We start from the raw sequence: 15170 nt of genomic DNA on the forward strand, positions 1-15170 counted from the left end.
ACCCTGTCACCTTTATGACCTTTAAACAGCCGGGCGGAGAAATAATAACACAAATTCGTAAGACCATGAAAATACATTTGACACTGTTGAACACTTTTTCATTGTTTTGTTTTGGATTTTAATCCTTCATTAACACGAATAACAAAGAGTTTGACTTATCACAGCAGGCTCATCCTGATGACAGTGCAGTTATTTCCCCTCAATCTCCCGCTATTAATCTGTGTGAATGAGGTGGTCACAGGTTGTATGTCTGAGTGTGTGGCCCTGTGATTGACAGGTGACCGGTCCAGGGCGAACCCCCGTCTCCCTTCGCCCAGAATGGAGGGCGAGAGGTAGAGATAATGAATGGATGAATGAATGAATGAATGAGTGATAGTAATAATATTGATAGCCATTATTTAACCAGGCAAGTCAATTGAAAACTGGCTCTCATTTTGAATGAAAGCTTTGGCTGGACCTACAGTACACACACATACAAGGTTTTTATTGGTTGCTAGGATCATCACACTTAATTCCTGAATTTAGATTCCCATGTAAAAACAACTTGGATATATATGAAGCAACACTTGGTAGGGAAAAAACTTTTTTGTGTGTGTACTTGTGTGTGTGTCTCCCATTCTGCATTCCCCATGAATCTGTTTAGCTGTATGTGTGTGTGTGTGTGTGTGTGTCTTTCAGTGTGTGATTCTCTCTCTTTTGTTTTAGGTAAGTGTGTGTCTGGGTTTATCTCACTCTCTAGGTGTATGTGTCTGTCTCTTTTAGTAAGTGTGTGTCTCTTTCTCTATTGCTGTGTCTCCGTATTTGTGTGTGGGAGGTGGGTAAATGTGTGTTTGTGTGTTTATCATGCTCCCTGTCTCTCTCTCCTTCCGTGTGTGTGTGTGTGTGTGCGTGTGTGTGTGTGAGACAGATTAGATTTACACACCTCTCTTGGATTTTTGACCTGGTTTGACAAACAGGTGGTTTCTTCTAAAACGGCCCATTTCAAAGCAGCAAACCCTCATTGTTATTATTATTATTTTTATTATTATTATATCGGTATATTAATAGTGTTTATTATAATGTTATATTTTATAATTACAATATATTATTATTTTCAGTATATATTTTTTAATATTATTATATTATCAATACTGATAAATATGACAAACCTTCAACTATTACACTTAAGTTGTGTTACTAGTTGCTTTATATCGCAAGCCAAACAACAATAATTCGATATATATATATATATATATATATATATAATTTATGGATGTCTATATATATATATATATATATATATATATATATATATATCCTGGACAATTTTTCCCACCCCCTGCACAACGAGCTGTGGCTGATGTGCAGCTCTTTCGCCCAACGTTTCATCCCAACCCGGTGCAGAACCGAGTGCTTCAAACGCTCCTTTGTGCCCACGTCCATCAGACTGCACAGAGTCTGCAGTCTGGACGACACACAACTCTGACCGGTCTGGGGCGCATCTGAGCCGCTTCCACAATTCCACAATCTCACTACCTTACACCATTCACCACCTCACCCATTCACACGTCATGTCCTAACTCTGCCGTCTCTCTTATCCTTGTTTGTCCCAAACTGCACACATCCTGCCTTATTTGTTCGTTTATTTTATTTATTGCTGTTTAATTTTGTGTCTCTATTTACAGGACTGAAACAGAAAATTAGAATATTGTGATAAAGCTCTTTTTGTCTTCTGTAATGCATTAAAAACAAGACTTTTTCATGATATTCTAATATTTTGAGATGTTTTTTTGAGTTTTCTTAAGATGTAAGCCATAATCAGCAATATTGCAATAATAAAAGGCTTGCAATATTTCAGTTGATTTGTAATGAATCCAGAATGTATGAAATTTTTGTTTTTATAATTGCATTACAGAAGATAAAGAACTTTATCACAATATTCTAATTTTCTGAGACAATCCTGTATATCATTGTTTAGTTCTTGTGTATTTTTCACCCTCACTGTTCCTTGATGTTTCCCATTGTTATCCCTGGTGTTGTTGCTGTTGTTGTTGAATTTATCTACTGTCTATTTATTTGTGGATGTCTTGCCATCTGTCTTCTCCCCTTCTATTTCTATTTCTATTTCTATTCATAATTATTTTTCTTTTTTGACATTATAACTGTTACGCTGTTGTGATATATATATTATATATCTATACACACATATAATATATGAGGATATCTATAGGATATCTATATAATATATTTACAATAAATTTATTTTTGAACGACAGAAAAAAGTTCCTACAGGCTACTTTAAAACCGTACCGACACTGACTCAACTGAACCGGATCTGTTTGGTGAGTCACCAAGAGGAACCAGAGTGTATAAAACGAGTCGGGTTTACCAGGAAGAGAGGCGCGGCTCCGACCCTACGAAGGTGTGTGCGTGTGTTTGCGTGTGCGTGTGCGCAGTGGCTTCTGGGAAGGTCGGCGAGGTGATAGGAGACAGGAGATAGGAGAGGAGACCCAGGACAGCGGCTCAGAAAATGGTGAGTTCTCGTCTGATCATGAACTTTTGTGCGCGCAGGTGGCAAAGAGCGTGCGTGTTAAATTAAGAAACCCGCCTCCCGGTTATTGTTCTTGGCGCCAAATCAAATCAACCCCGACTTCTTTTTTAACCCCTTCCTGCGTGGTGCTGAATGTTCTCAATGTTCTCCACAGTTCCTTCTGAAGGTTCTTCCACTCCCAAAATTAAAGTGGTCCAACACACACACACACACACACACACACACACACACGAATACCCGATGAGAACCACCAGAAAAATCCAACAGGAGTGACGTTAATTGTTAAATCCATTTATAACATTGTTATTATCACGTCGATGGGGATTCAGATCCTCTGGGAACCATCTCGCCACCTGGCCCTCCCCACGGAGAAGGCCTTGGAGTTGTCGTGGATTCTCCGGTCCACGCATCCCGATTCGACCGTCCGCGTCTCCAGAGGGGCAAAGTGCTGCCATTAATGAGCCTTGCGCAACACAAACATTGTCCTTACACAGTAATAGCACACTGGGGTGATGGGAATTTTTTTTCTCCCGCCAATACCGCCACCTGTCGGCCATCACATCTGCCACGCCGTCTACGGTCACACGTTGCACTTTGACCCCCGCCGTTCCTCCCAGATACGCTTCCTGTTGCTGTTCAGCCGGCAGGGGAAGCTGCGGCTGCAGAAGTGGTTCACCCCGGTGTCGGACCGCGAGAAGAGGAAGGTGATCCGGGAGATGATGACGACGGTGCTGGCCAGATCGGCCCGCTCTTGCAACTTCCTCCAGTGGCGAGACCTTAAGATCGTTTACAGGAGGTGACGGCAGGAATGGCTTTTCCTTTTTTTTTTTTTTTTCCCTTTTTCACTTTTATTGCAAGGCATTGCAAAGTAAAGAGAACCCGCCCTGACAACCCTTACCAGTTAACTCCACCCTCCACTCTATGTTGAGGCCTCGTGGAGGAAAAGTGCGCGCTTATCGACCCCTGACCTCAACGCCATAACAGAGGCCGCGAGTGGAAAGGCATTATTTATTATTAATGTGAACATGAAATCAGATGTGCCCAGCGATGATATTTGTGAAGGAACGTAAAATTAAATTAATTTAAATGAAATGAAATTAAAAAAATCCAAAATCAATTCCTTTTTTTTGTTTAAAAGGTTAAATGGTTTTTTTACGGTCATAAAAGAAACACTTTCATGAATTAAAAATTGAAATTAAAAATCAAAATTAGAAAAAAAAATTAAATTAAAATAAATTAAATTAAAAAAAAAAAAGATTTTTGACATCCCATTAAGGGTGTGAATGATTATATTTTTATATGACGTGCGAAAGAGTGAATGGCTTGTACCCATCAAGACGTGACTGAGTGACTGAATGAGTCGCTTTTTCAAATTCAGGTACGCCAGCCTGTATTTCTGCGCCGGCCTGGAGGAGCAGGACAACGAGCTGCTCAGCCTGGAGGTGCTGCACAGATACGTTGAGCTGCTGGATAAATATTTCGGCAACGTGAGTATTGATCTTTTTTATTTTCGTCCGGGTCGGTGGTGAATGTATGCGTTTCAGCTTCAGCAATGTTGCCCAAAATGGTTTTGCATCCTCCGTGCACAACGTCCTGCTTAGTTTGGCGATAAATCAAAGCAATGGTGTTCACAGCAAGGAGGAGTATGGAGTCTCCGTGTTCTCCCCGTGTCTGTGTGGGTTTCCGCCGCATTCTCCGTGTTCCTGCCACAATCCAAAAACACGCATGAATGAGTGAGTGGTTGTATGTCTCTCAATGCCATGTGAATAATTGTACACCTCTATGATGGGTGAATTAATGAACTGAATGGTTGCATGTCTCTATATGATGTGAATGAGAGGGTGAATGTTTGAATGTCTCTATATAATGTATAAATGACTTTCTGTCTATATGATGTGAATGACAGAGTGAGCATTTTAATATCTATATGACATCTGAATGATTAGTTGTATGTCACCAAATGAGGTGTAGATGAATGAGTGAAAGGTTGTATGTCTTTATATACCGTTTGAATAGCTATCTGACGTGTGAATGAGAGGATGAATAGTCGTATATCACTATTTTAGGTTTAGATGTGTGAATGAGTGAATGTTGTATGTCTCCATATTGCGTGTCTATGTTTGAGTATCATGAGAGGGTGAATGATCATATGTTTACATATGATGTGAAGGACTAGGTGAACGTTTGAATGTCTATGTGACGTGTGAATGAAAGGACGAATAGTTGTACATCGTAGATGTATGAGTAGATGAAGGAGTGAATGATTGCATGTCTCAAAATTACGCAAATGAGAGGGTGAACATTTGGATATCTATATGACCTGTGAAATAGAAAGTGAATGGTTTTATATCACCATAAAAGATGTTGAATGAGAGAGTGAATGATTGTTTGCCCTCGGATCAACTGGCGACCCCCCCAATGCAACCCTGAGTGCAGGATAAGCGGTACATCAAGACAATGAATGAATGAATGAATCTTCTTCTAAAGGAAGGAAGAAAAAAATAGCAAGCCACTGGAAGAAAAATGGATTGAAGAAAAAAGGGATCGTATTTTCTAATCATTTCCCATGGGTTTTCTTTCTCAGCCGGTCCTCTGGACAGCAGGGGTGTGATTTCCCCCGGTGGCCAGTAGGGGGTGGGGGGAACACACAGGAGAACAACGCCATTTTCAAAACAAGGGTCCGTCAGGGGCCCTTAATGAGTGGAAGAGGGAAAAAAGAAGGATGATGTAAAGTAAGATCCCCTGTTACATCACGGATGCAGCAGCTTCGCCAGGATGTGAAACATGTGGTGCGGGTTTGCAGCAGGCGGGCGAGATGGAGAGGCGGAGGAAGAGGACGAGGAAGGGGGGGAGGGGGAGGGGTGACCGAAAGCATGTAGCCTTGAAAGCGTGGGCGGTAAGACAAGAGGAAGTGATTCTAAAATACTACAAGTCAAGTAAAAGGCTGGCGAGTTGGAGGCGATGGATGGATGGGATCGGGTTAATATCTGGTGGTGTCAGGGGGCGGATTTAGACCGAGGTAACACATTAGAGTGGCAGCGGAGGGTGGGGTGAGTCGGGTGGAGGTAAATGGACAACAGGCTTTTAATAGGAACTCCCAGACAAAAGGAATTTAATGCACGAGAATAGTATTCCACAATCGTGGCGATCGGAGGCCCCATTACCCGGTGAGATATCGCTGGGGTTTTCAGGAAAAAGCGATTCTGGAGGGAAATCTCCCGGAGGAGCCCGTCAGCTGAGCGGGCTAATGGATGTGGGATCGGCAGACGGGCTAATCGCGGTTAGGGGCGATCGGATCGATGTGGAAGACGAGCGGAGGTGGTGAGCAAGCAGGGGAAACGAGGCGCGGGCCGTGTCGTAGCCGGGGGCTCGGATCCGGTTGCAGCTCAGGAAAAATGGACGTCAGGAAAGGGACGGGAAACGGATCACAAACTGTGAATTTAAAAGGCGACGTCAGGAACCACCAGTGGCGGATAGGAGACCCCGTGGCCGAAGGCCACCTGTCAATCACAACTATTCACCCTCTCCTTCACACTTGACGTTCTCGAATGCCATTCCAGGATCTAGCTACCTCCTCCTTTTTAGTTTTGAAGCGCCACACTCAATACCAAACCGCTGTGGAAGAAGAACAAGAGGAAGGTGCACGGACACCGTGGAGCTGCCACGGTTTTCATGTTCTGCACGGCGGGAAAAATTACCATGAACCACATGACGGGTTGAAGGTTTTTATCACCGATTCAAAGATGCGATTCAAAGCCCGGTTAGCAACTATACAACGCCGCACTTATTTTGGCCTAAATATTGATGTCCCTTTGCGAGTCCTGGAAGCCCTCTGTGGCCGCTGCTTTTTTTGCAAGAAAACATGCCGACCAGTGACAATGTTACTATTTAAAAGAGGCGCTCCGGAAGAAGTGTCTGGTAATGGGCGTGGCTTCCACCGAGCACCTAAGTTGCATGAGTTGTGATGGAACCGTCAGAGGTAGGAGCAAAAACGGTTCTAGAAGCTCAGCTCCCTGGTTCCGATGCTGTCCCAATGCACGGAGGAACGGCCTAATTCCTGAAGAGGTTTTAGGAACCGCAAAAACTTCTTCCTGTGCAAAAGTGGGTATTCAAAGTCAACAGACTTCTTTTTACCCACTGGATGTTTTGGGGCTGTGGCAGAACAAATGTTAGTATGTGGATGTTGAATGTGAAGCTGATTGAGAAGGACGGATGGAAACATGTGCGTGTGTGTGTGTCTCAGGTGTGCGAGCTGGATATTATTTTCAACTTCGAGAAGGCGTACTACATCTTGGACGAGTTCCTGATGGGCGGGGAGATCCTGGAGACCTCCAAAGTGGCGGTGGGCGTGTCGATGGAGGAAGCCGACACCTTCCAGGAGGTGGTTTCTCATGCAGCTCCTCTGAACGCTTTCTGTCTGTGACTCGTCACCGACACGTGTCTCCCTCTCTTCTGGTCACAGACGATGGAGGAATATTTGAATAAACCGACGTACTGAGCCGGAGGACAAGCCGCCTGCACTCGGGGTCGCAGGGGTGCCGGAGCCTATCCCAGTTCTGATTGGCCAAGAGGTGGGGGTTCTTCCCGGACAGGTCACCTGTCAGTCACAGGGCCATATGTATATATATATGTATATATTCATGTATATATATATGTATTGAGCAAGAGAGATTGGCATGCAGCCATTCACCCTCTCATTCATGTCACACAGAGACATACAACCATTCACTCTGTCATTCGGATGTTATATAGGTAAATACGACCATACACTCTGTCACGTCATATGCAGGCATACAACGATTCACGCATTATATAGACACCCTTTCTCTCAGTCATTCATGTTACGTAGAGAAATACAATCATTCACTCATTCACACATCATATAGAGACACCCATTCAGTCACTCATTCACATGTCATGTAGAGGCAACATTCACTCCTTCATTCAAGTGTTCTATAGATAAATCCAACTATTCAGTCAAAGAACATATAGAAACATGCAGCCATTCACTCTCATTCTCCACGGGTCGGGACAATTTCCTGTTTTTGGACTTTGGGAGGAGACCGACCCCTGTAAGAGTCAAACCAGGGACCTTCTAGCTAAGAGCCTTTCAGCAACGTCTGTATATCCAGCATTATAACTATATCAACAGATGATGCTATTAATGGATGTTGTGATTGTAACATGTGATTTTCCTAAGTGCGTTCAGAGCTCTGTATTTATTTGCATGGGAGCAAGGTATGTGTGTGTGTGTGTGTGTGTGTGTGTGTGTGTGTGTGTGTGTGTGTGTGTGTGTGTGTGTGTGTGTGTGTGTGTGTGTGTGTGTGTGTGTGTGTGTGTGTGTGTGTGTGTGTGTGTGTGGGAGGGGGTTGTTCAAACCCCCTGCCTGTTGCATTGAAAAAACAAAACAAAAACAAAAAACTACACCATCCGGGGAAAAAATAAATAAAGTCAATGCTTTATTAACCTCCAGTATGTCACATATGAACACAGTTAAGAAAGAACGTACCCAAAAAACACAAGGGAATCTAAGGGCTCCAACACTTATCTGGTCATGTGTGAGTGTGTTTTTGTGTGTGTGTGTGTGTGTGCGCACGATGGAGCGCACTGAAATGTAAGGCTGGTGAGTCACAGGTAGTGATGTTGTGCAAAATCAAACACTCATGTTCCTGTTGAATGGGAGGGACTTCTGCGAGCCTACAGAAGAACTGCAGCGGACCGGGCGTGTTAACTTTCAAAATACCTTTATTTGTCTCTTTCTCGTCACCAAAACAAATAGATGTGTATATTTATATTTATATATTTCTACAGGTTTATTTATACTCCTCGGGCAGTTTTTGCGTCGGCATCGCTCCCTTCAGTTTCTGGATTGAGATAGTTCAGCAGCTTCATCACGGCTTCGTTCTCCAGGCCCTGCGTCGCTGCTTCATCGCCCGCCTCCCCATCCCCGTCCCGCCTCTTTGCGCTCGGCCGCCTCTCTGAGCCCGCCTGGTCGAAATAGTCGTGGATCGCCTGCTCGAAAGTTGCTGCCGCCGCCGCGCCGTGCCCCTCCCCGGCCCGCTTCTGTCCGGCCCTGCCAAACGCCGGGTCAGGATACCGCGCCAGCATCTGAGCGGCGAGGTACGCCGCCAGCTCGTCCTCGTCGGCGCCGCCGTCATCGTAGTCGTCCTTCTGGCTGCCGGCACGGCGCCGCTGCGTGGGCGAGGATTCCGCCAACTGCTCGGCGGGAAGGGCGTAAAGTCGTGACGCGGGGCCTCTGTAGGGCTTCCTGACGGGGGCGGGATCGGCGTCGTCCTCCAGGCCTCCCAGCCCCAGGATGCTGAGGATTTCCTCCGTCTGCAGGGTCTGGGGGGATTTCTGTCTGGCGGGGAGACGCCTGTTATAGATGTTCGCTTCGGGGATCTTCTTCCTGGAGGATGCCGGCGGGACCTTGTTCTCCACTCTGGATGAGAAGCTGCCGGCTGGAGACTTGAACCGGTCTAGCGTATCTCTGTATTTGAGCATGTCCATCAGGTCCCCAGGGGGGATCTGGTACTTCTGGGAGATCTGGAGGAGCTGGTAGACGGCTCGAGGGTCCACACCGCCCCTGTATTGCGACGGCGCCGCCCTCTCCGCCCTCCACTTCTCCTCTTCCTCTATCGCTCTCTTCTGCTCCTCCTCTTCTGTTTTCTCCAGCACTTTCAGTAGGTAGTAGTCGACCAGGTTGGTGTCATCCTCCGGGTCTTTTGACCTCTTGACCGGTAAGTTCTCCTCATCTTCCTCGTCGTCGAGGTAATCGAGGTTCTGGTCGAACTCTGGCTTTTCCTCCTCCTCCTCCTCCTCTTCCTCCTCCTCCTCCTGGAGAGGACCCCAGTCTGTGAAGTCGTCGTACGCCGCGCTCCTTTCATTGAACATATCTCCGGCCTCCTCCTCCTCCTCCTCGTCCTCCGGTGCGGCTTCCTCCGTATCCTCGCGTTTGTGCACGCTTTTCCCATGCGTGAACCTGTTGAGTTCGTCGAAGACGGACTGCAACGTGGCGAGGTTCTGTGGCGTGTATTTCTCTTCCACGTTCTCATTGGTGCGCTTGAAGGGGCTCTCGCGGCCCCCGTCGTCCCCCTCATCCTCCTCCTCGTCTCCCTCGGCCTCCTCATCCTCGAACATCAGCGGCAGCTTCTTGTGCGGCATGATGCCCTGCGACTTCTGCTGTGCCCGTGGGTAAGCGGCGTCCTTGGCGCCTGCCGCTCCCTTCTCGCCGATGCCTGGCGAGGAGGGGCGAAGCAAGGCCGGCTTGGCAGCCTTCTCCGTCTGCTGAAGGGTGGTGAGCACCGCCTGCAGGAGCTCCTCGCTGGTGTCCTCCGCGCCATCCTCCTCCCCTTCCTCCTCCTCGTCCTCGCCTTTGCCGTCAGAGGCCAGCCTCAGCATAGCGCGCAGCCTCTCGCCATTGTCCACGCGGCCGCCGTCGTAGCCCGCGGCCGGAAGGGCGCGCTGCTGAGAGTCTGTGCCGGATTTCTGGCGGAGGCTCTCGATGTACTCCAAGGCCTTGAGCATGTCGGCGTCGGGGGTCTGGAGGACGTCTCCCCGCTGAGGGTCCGACTCGCTCCCCCGCAGCCTGTGCTCGCGGAGGGAGGCGGCCGAGGAGCCGAGGCACAGCAGGGCCAGCAGGAGGCTGGTGGAGCAGACGGACAGAGAGGGGCTGGGGAGGGACGGCATGGTGATGTCTGCGGAGGAACAACAATGTGTCAGCGCCGACCTTTACATGGAATGCTAACGGGGTCGCCGCGGGTACCGCGCAGGCATCTATTCAGTTCATTTTGTTATTTTTATAAATCTCTATATTTAGGCCTATTTTAATTCATATTTGTATTTTCCTAGTTCAACCCAGGCCAAACACTGGAAATTTTGTTATGTTTTTTTTCCAGGACACTTTTGATGGGATGACCCAAATGAGAAATGACACAGTTAATCACAGATTTAATTGATAATGAAAAGTGTAATAATTGATAATAACAATAATAATAATAATAATCACCTTTGTTTTTTGTTTTGTTTTTATTTTATTTGCGTCCTCTCCCGTGTCCTGCAGCTGGAATCTTGTTCGCGTTGACGCAAAATCTCATTAGTCGCCCAATTGAGCCCCCCCCAGCCCCCTCCTGTGAGTCACGGCCCGGTTGTCATGGTAACCTGCTGAGACCGACGTCCCCCGTGAAAAAACAACAGACTAAAAATAAAAGAAAACGTAAAAAAGAAACCCCAACCAACACACACACACACACACACACACACACACACACACACACACACACTACCCCCCCCCATTAACCTGCGTCAACGAGGCGCACTTTAGTGCAACGCGGAGAATCGTGACGTCAGCGGGGCGAATTATTAACGTTCCAGTCAAATCAATTAAAACTCAATTTTTATGTTATTACCGTAAGACACTAATGAACTTCTCTCTCTCTCTCTCTCTCTCTCTCTCTCTTTCTCTCTCTCTCTCTCTCTCTCCACAAGCAATAATTTGACATTTAAAACCTGTTTTTTTTTCATTTTCGGTAAATATCTGAGCACTACCCGCGACCCTGAGTGTAGGATAAGCGGCAGAAGATGGATGGATGGATAGATTTATCTTTGTAATCTATAAATATATTACATATATATAGTATATATTAAATATTATAAATAAAATACATATATAGATATATAGATAATAAAAAAGAAAAATTAAGTGGTTTTCGGTAACAAAAGACCCGTTACCTTCCCCCTCATCAGGCGCATCAGGTTGACGGACCCTGCTGGGGGGAGGGGGCAGTGGGGAACGCGCCCCCCTCCGCAAGGTTAAGAAAAGACTAAAAAGAAGAAAAAAAAGCGGGGAGCTGCAGACAAAGAGGGGAAGCCTCACCTTCGGATCTCAGTCGGTATCGGGGTTCGCGGCCGCTCTGCTCATCGCTGTGTCCGGGTGGGAGTGTCGCCTTCAGCACCGCGGACAGCTCCCCATGCTATTGCACGGGTCACGTGACTCGTGCGTCACACACCGGAGGGGGCGGGGCTACGTCGCTCTCTTTCAGTGGGAGCCACAACAGCGAGTTTGTCGCAGTTTAAATATAAAAAAAAATATTTAAAAAATAGATTGAAATCATAACCGGTTCAGAGATTTTTTAATTAATTTTTTGCCATATATATGTTTTTTTTTTTTTTTACAAATTTACTTCACTGGTGTTGAGTGCCCCTGGTATCCCCCCTCCCCCTAGAAAACACCCCTCCATCCCCCTGCTGCTGCAGTGCTGGAGGAGCAGATATGGTTAAAAAAGTCCACTGATGACTCACACACGAACCCCGCCAGAGCCCCAAGATGGGAGGGGTGACATAGTGATTGTGGTGGTGGTGGTGGGGGCGAATGCAGTGTGTGCGTGTGTGTGTGTGTGTGTGTGTGTTTGCAAGAAGACGGACTGATGCATTTAATGTATGTAAGTACGCACTGTGGTCTTTGGCTGCCCGTCAAATCTTGTGTAGAATGGATCTCTGTGTTGTGTGTGTGTGTGTGTGTGTGTGTGTGTGTGTGTGTGTGTGTGTGTGTGTGTGTGTTTCCATTGTGTGTAGTTTCATTCATAAATCCCCCCCACTCTCTCTCTATCTCTCTCCATTTGATTCAAGCTCGGTCTGTCCTGCTCTGACCCGCCTGTTTGTTATTTGCTGTTTTTGTCAAAGTTGTCAGATAAAAATAGCTCCTTTCTCTCTCTCACTCTCTCTCTCTTTTATTCTCTCGCTTTTCACAACACAGCCCGGTTGATCTTGTTGTTCTGGATCACACCCCGACACCGAATCCGTCCAATAATTCCCCTGGCACGTTATGAGATAAACCAGTAATCCTCTCACATTTCGCAGGACCTTGGCATTTTCTGACTCATCTTTTCATCCTCTTTTCACACTCCTGCTTCATTTCACTTCGTCCAGCCCACGTCTGGGTAACCTTCACCGGCGTCGCTGCCGTCGTCTCCAGGCGGCTCAGGGCCAGGACCAAAGCACTGATTTGAATCTCATGTTTCCATCAGCCTAATTACAACCTCCCTCATGACAGGCACACACACACCAACCACACACAAACACGGGCACACACACGCCGAGTAACTCTGTGCCAGTTTTGTACAGATAAAACCTGAGCTGTCAGGCTAATTGCTCGCAGTTGTGTGTGTGTGTGTGTGTGTGTGTGTATGGCAGGATGACTGGTAAACAGAAAACCAATTACAGCTCAGTTCCACCCTGGTTGCCTGTCTGTAGCTAAACACGGGGGCCTTGTCTCAGGTCGAGCAAGGAAGTCTCTTATAAGCAATCATAATCCGCCCCCTTCCTCCTGATGCATTTGGGCAACTGCGGCGTCTACCGCTCACGGGGTCACGCCGGTCACAGGATGGAAGATCTGAGATGTTTATTCAGTGCAGCCGAGTGGCGCGTTTGCTGTCGCCTCGGGTTTCCGGTCTCATTACACGACCGCGCAACTCTGTTCGTGTCCCGCCTCGCTAACGCTGATATGAGCGTTTTGGGAAGCTAAGGTGAATTTCCCCTGACAGGCCTCGCACGGCTTTACCGCCGTGCTTAGGCGAAGCAGGGGCCATGATGTGCTCCTGTTCTGCGCGTTCACGTAGGAATTTAAAAATAACTGTTGCTAAGGTTGTGGAACAATGAGGATCCCCAGCAACGTGTCTTCTCACACTCCAAAGCGTGACGATCTGCCCGCCAGGGACCAGAACTTATATGGACCCCCAACACTTCACTCCCAGTAGGTCCTTTCATAGCCTCACTTTTCATTCATTCATTCATTCATGCATTTTATGTAACTCTTATCAAGCCCATCAGTCACCCGTCCATCACAGAGCCCTAGAACACTAACGTTAAAATAAGTAACACCATCAATAACGTTAAGTATATTTTACCCAATACAGTATCCTGGATAAAATGCAGTTTTCATCACTTTATAGATGGGCCGATTGGAGGGGGGAAACAAACATACAATTAATAACATCAGTGAGCAGCCCGAAGCTACCCAAGGACCCATAAAACTCAATGGCAACACAATGAAAATCACATCCCAAGAATTGTGTGGGTGAAAATCACACGATGTTAGTGTTCTAGGGTTAAGAGACATACACCCTCACTCATTCATATGTCATGGAGAGACATATAAGTAGTCACCATTATATAGACATACAACCTTTCACCCTCTCATTCACATTTCATATAGAGACATGCAAACATTCACCCTCTCATTATCATATTAAGATAAATGAACATTTACTCTCTCATTAACATATATATGAACATAAAATATTTACCCTGTCACTAATATATCATATAGAAGCATATAAACATTCACCCTCTCATTCACACATTTGGTTATTTTGACACCCCCCTTTCCTCCAAAGGTGTGGGCCTGTCTGCAGGCGTGATCACGGAAAAACACCCGCACGTCACGCCCATTTTATTTTAATATTGCGATCCTACAGGGATCACAGCAGCAGTGACGAGGAACCCTTAAGGAAACTGGAACTTTAAGTTTCACCCGCCTTCAACCCCCTCACCCACCTGTGTGTGTGTGTGTGTGTGTGTGTGTGTGTGTGTGTCATTCATCACGGCGGCTGTTAATTCTGCACCCTAACTCAGGTTGTCAGAGGCTTGGCAGGCACAATGTGGAAGGGGAGGGGGGGGGCGGGTTGTGAATGGATCCGCGGGCTTTGACGTCAGACTCTTTTCTCCGGTCGATGTGCGTGTGCGTGTGCACGCGTTTGCGCGTATCTGGTCTCTCCAGCGTGATACATCATTTTCCGCCCCCCAGCCCCCCTCTCGTCAGAAAGGCGAGATGTGACACCGGACTGCGTCTCTTCAAGTCATTTTTAGCCCGTCGGTCATCGCCATCGTCATGGCAACGGGGTGAGGGAGCTCAGCGCTTGGACCCCTGGGGGCCCACGGGTGTTTTTTTCGCGACGCACTTGTCAATGATACACAAATAACTTAACCATCCCCTTCCTGAGAGTGCTATTTTTAAAAGTGCTCCGCACACACACACACACACACACACACCGATTCAGACAGCCGTTGGAAGTCACTTCAGGTGCGGGCCCGGCGGGGCTGATGCGGGGAACGGGCCCGCCGCCGCCGGTGATTTGTGTCTCCGCATCAGGATGAGTCACCGGGCTGGACGCCGCCGCCGGCGGGGCCGCTTTGGCGCCGCCTCACGGCTGTGACGTCCGCACCGCCGTTAAATGCCGGCGGGAAATTGGAAGCGGAGAGGATGAGGAGAAGATGTGTTCCGGTCGCTGAAGAAAAAAAGGCTCTGAGTCACCGCTGCGGAGCGCATCCCATAATAATCACCGATTGTTATTGTTTCACGGATAGAGCTTCAGCATCACAGCAGGAAGGTTCCTGGGGGTTCTCTCCATATTCTCCCCTATTTTGGGGGTTCTCCAGGTTCTCCTGTCTTGTTTTTGTCAGTGTGAGGTCACCATGTTCTTCATGTTCTCCTTCTTCTTCCCACCATCCAAAAACAGTAATGTGTTTTCTCTTGTAACCTTCTTGTTTACAGAGAAGGAAAACTCCTTACTGGTGAACAAATGACTCTCAGCTATCAGGGTTAGCACCTGTTTAGCGCATTGCACGGCTGCAATCGGTGTGT

General features: G+C 47.1%; 2 protein-coding genes across 2 annotated transcripts; one reads left to right on the forward strand and one right to left on the reverse strand.

Moving 5' to 3' along the window:
* Window positions 1-2376: 2376 nt before the first annotated feature.
* On the forward strand, window positions 2377-7959 carry ap1s3a (adaptor related protein complex 1 subunit sigma 3a). The gene is made up of 4 exons (XM_086143536.1): window positions 2377-3326; window positions 3891-4017; window positions 6774-6911; window positions 6993-7959. Exons 1-4 carry the CDS (start codon window positions 3043-3045, stop codon window positions 7026-7028), a joined length of 585 nt encoding a protein of 194 aa, XP_085999662.1. The 5' UTR covers window positions 2377-3042; the 3' UTR covers window positions 7029-7959.
* A 17-nt stretch (window positions 7960-7976) lies between these two features.
* On the reverse strand, window positions 7977-11512 carry scg2a (secretogranin II a). The gene is made up of 2 exons (XM_086143535.1): window positions 11406-11512; window positions 7977-10227 (listed from the first exon to the last, which is right to left on the reverse strand). Exon 2 carries the CDS (start codon window positions 10217-10219, stop codon window positions 8348-8350), a length of 1872 nt encoding a protein of 623 aa, XP_085999661.1. The 5' UTR covers window positions 10220-10227; window positions 11406-11512; the 3' UTR covers window positions 7977-8347.
* Between the last annotated feature and the right edge of the window lie 3658 nt (window positions 11513-15170).

This window comes from Fistularia commersonii, chromosome 3 (assembly GCF_037954325.1).
Source record: "Fistularia commersonii isolate RoL2024-O1a breed Wild chromosome 3, RoL_Fcom_v1.0, whole genome shotgun sequence".
In the NCBI taxonomy this organism is placed as follows: domain Eukaryota; kingdom Metazoa; phylum Chordata; class Actinopteri; order Syngnathiformes; family Fistulariidae; genus Fistularia; species Fistularia commersonii.

Coding starts and splice junctions, on each gene's coding strand:
- ap1s3a (XM_086143536.1), top strand. CDS start 3,043: ATGGGAATTTTTTTTCTCCCGCCAATACCGCCACCTGTCGGCCATCAC. Junction 3,327..3,890: donor CTTAAGATCGTTTACAGGAG/GTGACGGCAGGA, acceptor TGACTGAATGAG/TCGCTTTTTCAAATTCAGGT. Junction 6,912..6,992: donor AAGCCGACACCTTCCAGGAG/GTGGTTTCTCAT, acceptor TTCTGGTCACAG/ACGATGGAGGAATATTTGAA.
- scg2a (XM_086143535.1), bottom strand. CDS start 10,219: ATGCCGTCCCTCCCCAGCCCCTCTCTGTCCGTCTGCTCCACCAGCCTC.